Here is an 8,238-nt window from a genome sequence, read left to right on the forward strand (position 1 = left end):
CCTCCGAATCTCCACATCGAGCACAACATATATCCCCTTGTATTCCTCTTGCTTTAAGATTTTTCATTACCGCTATACATCCTGAAAGGATCTGCTATAAAAAGTGTTTTATCTTCGGGGGACACTGCACTTTCTAGCAGGATGCTTTTAGTATATTCACTGTAGGACCATAAAAATCTGGTGGTTTTTCCTTATCAGGATAGACCCGTTCCACTTGATAACCTGATTGGACCGAGTATTTCCCATTGTTAGTGAAATGTCATTCATTCCTATCTTCCATCGAATTTCTACTTAATGGAATACTTTCAATAATTTTTACATTATTAGGATCCACCAAAGCCCTGATTGCCTATAAATTCCATGTTCGGGATTCCGAGTTAATGAGGAAATCCACTGTAAGGTTCGGGTAATTGTTTTGAAGGTTTTTGTTTGCTGGTCTCGGGCGAGTGGTACACACTTATTAAAACAAAATTTTATCCTTCGACCTAACCTTTTTTGTAAGTTTTTTAATTAAATACACAATTCTATTATATAGTTAAATTCATTCTTCTAATGGTGGAAAATAACATTACACTAGTAGATGTGTTTCCTAACAACGCAATAACTAATCTTGTGTCTAAACAATATAAAACATTATGTCTTACCTTTTTAATAAATTTTTATTTATCTTCTTTTAAATTATTTGATTTAAAGCTAATCAAATATTTTATAAAAAGTTGAAAATAAGTATAACTATTTTTACGGGTTTAGATACTACAAAAAAAATCATTTATATGGAATACTTTAAGTTAATAGTTTTTTTTTGTATTTTCATAAATAAAAAACGTATTAGATTCTTATTCTTAAATTATTTCTATTATTAAGAACATATAATTATATATGCGAGATTATGCTTGGTTTGAGTTGACATCAAATAGTTATATACAAATAAAATGTTAGAATTAATAAATTAGCATAAATATGTTTTATAATTAGAATTTTATCAAATAAGTATATATCAAAATTTAATCAACAAATTATAGATATTTTATTAAAGCTTGTAATAAAATGGGTTGAAATAATTTTTAAAAACCTAAATAATATTTTAGATAATTTTTCGTATTTAATATAAATATAATATAATATAATTATAATGTTTTAAAATACACTTTATTCGGAATGTAAGGGCATGTCTTTCACCTCTTCATTCGGAGGTGGATTCTTTGATTTGGGCAATGGAATGTATGAAGAATTTAAAACAGTTTCAGGTTACGTTTGCAACGGATTGTTTTCAATTGGTGAAGATGGTTTCGGAACCAGAAGAATGAACAGGATTTGAAAGTTATCCGGAAGACATTAAGCTTTTACAAAGAAGCTTCCTCAACTTAGACATCGTTCATGTACCTCGGACGGAGAGCCTACGGGCGGATAGCTTAGCACGCAGTGCTAGGAAACAACTGTCTTGAAGAGTTACCAATTTGGTTTACAGAGTCAATATGAGTCTGTGAATGTCTTGTTGTAAAAAAAAAAAGTTTTAAAATACAGCAAATAAAAATATTGAAATATTACTTATCAAAAATTGTTAGAATCTATTAATATCCCATATATATTAATTGAGAAGTATTTAAAAAAATTAGAACCTTAATTTTGAATTAATTAAAAAAAACTTCAATCCTAGGTGGTACTTCTAAATGCCTTCTAAATTCTATTTCAAAGAATTCTAGAGCATCTAATATAAAATATAGTTTAAAATATTCTAACAGCATTATATAACCCAAAGTATAAGAAATGTGTATTCTTTCCTTAAATAAAAGTTACAGAATTACCTAATATGATTAACATATATATGACAATTAATGACTATGAATTATAAATATTTGATAACAATTTTTGCATCCTTCTTTATTTTTGTTTAATTTATATTATTAAAAATATTAAACAATCACATTAACCATATAATAAAAAAATAGATTTTTTTTTCTTATATGTTATATTTTGATTTTTTTTTAAATGACTTTGAAATTACATAAATGAGCAAACTTTATATGTTATATTTAAAAAAATTTAAAACGACTTTAAATTATAAAAATAAGGAAACCTTATATATTTTATATTTCTTATATGTTAGATTTTTTCTTATATGTTATATTTTGAATTTTTTAAAACGGCTTTAAATTACAAAAATGTAATTTTTTCCTTAACCAAACAACTAAAAACATTAAAATAACATGTATCAATTCGATGGTTGATCTGAAACTTTTCAAAACCATATGGAAGATAAATGTCAAATTAATTCAACTGTGGAAAAAATACTGTTCAAATTTTTCAAAAATGTGTTCGGTGAAAAATAATAAAGTTTTTGTGTCATAATTTGTTTAATGTCCAATCTGATTAACTTATAATATATTAATCATAGTTTAGTTCCACCATTTTTAATAAAAAAAATGATCCGGTCCATTTAGGGGTGTTAAATCCGGATATCAGTTCGGTTTCAGTTTGATTTTTTCGGTTTTTCGAGATTTTGATTTAAAACATAACTTTTAACTTAAAACAAAATATTAAGTTACTAAAAACAATGTTTCAATATAAAAATCAAATTAATAAAATAAATTATGTATATATTCTTAATTATATTATAAAATTTACTTATAATTATACTACTATATTTTAAATGATCGGTTTATTCGGTTTATTCGGTTTGATCGGTTTATATACCAAACCATATCCATATACCGCGGTTTTCAAAAATGACATCCATTCGGTATATTTGGTATTACCAAGTCCAAACCACTTTCTATAATTCGGTTCGGTTAGGTTTTAATTGGTTTGATTTTGCCGGATTGAACACTTCTAGGTCCGTCCATCAGAAATAAATTATATAATAACAACAAAAAATATTATATATGTATAAATAAAATAATTAAATATATAAAAAAATTATCAATATAATATATGCAAATAAATTCACCCTGTGCAACATGCAGGTATTTTATCCTAGTTGTAAATTATATTCTGTTAACAAATGTTCTCTCGCTTTTAAACGCTGGTCATCGTCTAGTTACCAACTAAGACAAAATGTCTATGTCAAAGAGACAAAGACTAGTTTCATGGGTTGGTTAAATCATGGCCCATTCGCAAACATAAACTCATGTGTGATAACGAGGTAAGGTATTCGTAGAAAATAGAACAATTCACAATCCGTTCTCCATTGATGAGGATGTGATCAGCCCATTCATAATCTTTAACACGGTTCGGTGCACCAACCCAATAAGAATTTATAACACTTCAGCCCACTAACTAATGGACCTTAACAAGAAAGAAAGCAATAATGGCTGCGGAAGTTCCCAACGCAAAACGACACGTTCATCCTAGTACGTGGAAAAAAGAAGGCGTCAATTGCGTCACCCATGACATCAATGCATGCAGAGTGTCGCTTTAGCTGTGTGGAGAGTGACAATAGAAAAATACTTTATATTGCAAACCTAATGTTTATTTTTAATTATCCATTATTATAGGTAGGTCTCTTAAGGATGTTATAGGGTCAATCCCTTCTTTCTTGGTTTCAGGGGTCGACTTAAGGTTAGTCCCTTAAACTTATTATATTTATATCCCATAGTTTTGTCCCTTTTAGATTTTGTAATCTTCTAATTACTCTTTATAATAGTGCTAAGATCAACATTATATATAAATTATTTTATGTATTAAATATTTTTACATATTATGAAATAATAAATATATATTAAATAATTAAAATCAGTAACTAGTAAATATATAATTAAATTGGTGCGAACATATAAATCAATTTTATTAATCCAAAAAATATTTTTTTTTATATTTGATAGGATATGTAATTAAATTTAAATGATACTAACATAGATAATATATTTTAGTATATTTTTAATATTAATATCTATTAAATGATGATTTCTACTCATATAGTTTTTTTGATCTTTTGTATCTTTTATAGAAAAAAAATTTAAATTACTAATAACAAAATTTTTATTGTGGGATTAATAGTTTTAGTAATTTATAATTTTAAAAAAAAATAAGTTGTCAATGATCGTTCAAAACTTTTATCAAAAAATTGTTCAAAGTAAATTTTGAAACTAAAATATTGTATTTTATATGGTTTATAGTTTAATTTAAAACGATATATATATTAATCTTAATAATTAACTAAATTAGATTTTTTACTTATATAATTTTTGAAATCATTGGTATTTTGTCATAACAAAAATTTTAAATCATAGATCATAAAATTTGAATGTGAGACTTTTAACAGTTTTAGTACTTTATAGTCGTTTGTAAAAATTCAAAATACAACATATACATATTTAAATTTTTATTATATAGTTATTGTGGTTGTTTAATTTATTTAATAGTTTAAAATTAAACAAATATGATAGAAGATACACTATTTTTTTTATCAAATCTTTATTATTCAAAATCATTAATTGCCATATATACTTTAGCCACATTGGGAAATTCCGTAAATTTTATTTGAGGAAATAATAAAGTACATTAATGATGAATTTATTGTTAGTTTAATAAAAAGTTTATTATATTATTTCTCTAATGATTTTAAGAATCAATCTAGTGCTGACATGTGGCTACAAAAAGAAGTTGTAATGCTTTTCAAATAATATATAAGGGATTGTACAAAGGTGAAACATGGTGTAAAAACATACTACTACTATTGGTCATCTCAGAGTAGTGCCTTTTTGTATTTTTGAAAATGAGATTTTCAAATGAAGACGGGTTAAAAAAAGCTATGTAATTAAATTAATTCTTATATTCCCTTGTATTGCATTGCATGTGATCTTTTAGCTATACCATACCAAAACTGGTTGTTATGCATGATTAGCATTCCATTAAAAAGATATATAATTTCTAAATAGCCTAGACCTTATTAGATATTACTTCATCCACTCATCAACCAGATGTGGAAGCAATTATTGACGCTCTTTGCAAATTCCATCGACCATGACCACAATTACCCTGAATTACCATGTACAGTTGAATGATTAGGGGATTTGAAATTTGTTAATAAAATGACCCGTAAACAGTATTTATAGCAATCATTTCTAACATAAGCTCTTATTTCATTCACTTCACAGTTGTCACCAACTACAAGCTGTGGATAATGTCGACGCATCATAGAAAAGAATGATAGATTATAACTATTAGAAATAAAATAATTTTAAAAAATGAACGGCTGAGAGAAGACACAACTTTTCGCGGAGACACGGAGCCGCTCACACCCATCATCTTGGAATCTTGACTACTCTCTCTAAGGTCACTTCATAAACGTTACAAAAAATACATACGAATTAGTATTAAAAAGAATTTAACCCATTTCATTTGTCCAATTATTTTTATTTTTAAATCACAGTAACCAATTTTGTTTTTAAAAATATATGGTGTATGAATTCTACGGCTTCTAGCCTCACGCACAGAAACGCTTGCCTTCATTTACCTTCATTATGTCTCTTTGTTATTTTATTATTCAAATAAAATTTAAATAAGATCCCAACTTGTGTTTTTATATTTACGTATTTATGTGTATAAATATATGTGGCCTTCTTATCTTCAGAAACATCTACTCCCTCTCTCTCTCTCTCTCTTTCTTTCCGTGCAAAGATCACTTGTTCCCAAAGCAAAATCTTCCGATATTCTTTCAGACATCAGCAACCAACCAGTTGGAACAGAGAATCAAAAGCTTAGCAGATAAATTATTCAGACAAAAAAAATGAGCTGCAATGGTTGCCGTGTGCTCCGAAAAGGTTGCAGCGAGAACTGCATACTCCGACCATGTATTCAGTGGATAGAAACCGCCGATGCACAGGGACACGCCACCGTATTCGTAGCTAAATTCTTCGGTCGAGCCGGTTTAATGTCTTTCATCTCCGCTGTACCGGAATCTCAACGACCCGGTACTTAATCTTAACTAAACCAGAGAGATCTCAACCAATTTTAATCAAAATTTGCTCTGGTTTTCTAATCTCTAGATGTATGTTCTTTGTGCGCAGCTTTGTTTCAGTCTTTGCTCTACGAAGCATGTGGAAGAACAGTGAACCCAGTCAACGGAGCAATCGGGATGCTGTGGACGGGAAACTGGAACGTCTGCCAAGCTGCTGTTGAGACGGTGCTTCGCGGCGGTTCCTTGAGACCGATCCCTGAGCTTCTCGCTCACGGCGGCGGTTTCGCTGGCTTTCCAACGGCTACTTCTGAAGAAGCATCCGAGATCTGCACGGAAATGTTGAATCTCCAGCAGAACGATGGTTCCGACGACCGTAACATGTACCATCACTCTAGATTTTCAAGCTCTAGAACCAGATCCAGACTAGATTCTTCTCCGACCAAACGTAAGCGAGTAGCGTGTTCGGAGCAACAACCATCATCGGAGCTTGATCTATCTTTGATCCCTAATTTCCCTATTAAAACAACGCCTTCTTCCACACGGCAGCGATCAAGAACACCCTCGATGAACTCTGAGGAGTCAGTGACTACTACTACTACACCGACGTCGTTTTGGGATAACACTGCTACTGGTGGTGACATGTACGGAAACGGAGGAGGAGAGACAAGCAAGCTGCTTAACCTTTTTGTTTAAGTAAACGTTGTTGTTTTTTTCTTCTCTGATTTAGTTAATTAATTAGGTTTCGAAAATGTAATTTTACTCATTTTCTTCACTATTTTCGTGGATAAAATTTTGGGACAGGCCAGTTATAACTACGCGGTTTTGTTCTCACGGTTCACAAGTTATTAACCATTGTTAATCTGTAATACTGAGGATTATTGTTCAAACAAACAAAAAATATTGCAGGTGATATTTGAAAATTTCGACCCTGTTAGTCTAGATCTCTACTTTTTTTACCCCGATACGATTAGATTAATATCAATGAATTGTCTGGAGTTATAATTAAAGAAGCTCGAAACATTTACGATGTTACACCAATTGATTCAACTTCTTGTCTTATAGTTTTTTCAGTTTTTACGTGTATATATTGATATATTTGTGTTTATAACCATTTTGAGCATATAGAATATGAATGTATATACTACAAAATAGAGAAAAACTCTCTACCAGTATATGTATAGTGGGGCTCGGATCACATTAAATAAACTAAAACGAGAAAAAATTATAGATCGAAACAAATAAAATAGCTATGGCGTACGTATATCACAATATTTAAAATAACAGAAATAGATATACAATATCTAAGCATGTGGTTGGACCAAATGGTTGGAGAGGATATTGTTTTGGAGGCGGCTTTTGGACGACGCAAAGAGCCATTTTCCACCCATGGAATACTCTAAAACACACACTCTTTTTCTCTCTATCTCCATATTATTTATTCAACTACGCTATCTTTTCTCTATAGATCACAAAGGTGATAACTATAGACTTAATACGTGTAACGTTAATCGTTTTATCATTCCATATATAAATATATAATACAAAAAATTACAAGTACTGAAGGTAACAGCAAGAACTAGGGTTTCTGAATAATAACTTTATTTCTTGATAATGTTCTCTGATACAACGTTACTTATTTAAAGGGCTCAGCTGAAAGATCTAGAGACTATACAGCTGTGTTTCTAAAACTAGCAACAAGACAAAAGAGCATATCGATTACACAGCTGTGATGGTTGCTTTCCCGTACTAGAGGAAACGCAGACTTGAACTCTGTTTTTAACCGTTGAAGCTCTGTCCTGATGTTGACTCCTTTGACTCTCTTTAATGGGCTTTTGAGATATTTGAAGTTGTGGCTGGGCTGGACTTATCTGGGCCATGCTAATATCCCCCCGCAAACTCGTGGTGGGGTAGGCTTCAACACCGAGTTTGGAGCGTAAAAAGTAGAATGCAGCTTGTGGCAATGACTTGGTAAAGACGTCTGCTGTCTGAGATGCTGCAGGAATGTGATGTACCACCAAAGCACCTTTTGCTACTTGTTCTCGCGCAAAATGATAGTGAGTAGCGAAGTGTTTAGACTTCTTATGAAGAACTGGGTTTGCCGTTAGGTGAACAGCAGACAGATTGTCACAGAAGACTGCCGCAAGCTTTGTTGGAGAGTAGCCCAGCTCCTGAAGAAGATCCGCTATCCAGGAGAGCTCAGCCGCTGTGTCAAACAAGCATCTGTACTCTGCTTCAGTCAAAGATCTTGAGACTGAATCTTGACGTTTGGCGGACCATGAAATGAGGTTGGAGCCAATAAGTGTGCAAAAGCCTCCTGTTGATCGGCGTGTCTCGTTGCA

At 30.9% G+C, this 8,238-nt stretch overlaps 1 protein-coding gene across 1 annotated transcript; it reads left to right on the forward strand.

Annotated features, from left to right (window-relative positions):
• Window positions 1-5,563: 5,563 nt before the first annotated feature.
• On the forward strand, window positions 5,564-6,809 carry LOC106301405 (LOB domain-containing protein 37-like). The gene is made up of 2 exons (XM_013737793.1): window positions 5,564-5,912; window positions 6,009-6,809. The coding sequence occupies exons 1-2, from the start codon at window positions 5,729-5,731 to the stop codon at window positions 6,590-6,592; spliced, it is 768 nt and encodes a 255-aa protein (XP_013593247.1). The 5' UTR covers window positions 5,564-5,728; the 3' UTR covers window positions 6,593-6,809.
• The last annotated feature ends 1,429 nt before the right edge of the window (window positions 6,810-8,238 follow it).

This window comes from Brassica oleracea, chromosome C7, assembly GCF_000695525.1.
Source record: "Brassica oleracea var. oleracea cultivar TO1000 chromosome C7, BOL, whole genome shotgun sequence".
NCBI classification, from domain to species: Eukaryota; Viridiplantae; Streptophyta; class Magnoliopsida; order Brassicales; family Brassicaceae; genus Brassica; species Brassica oleracea.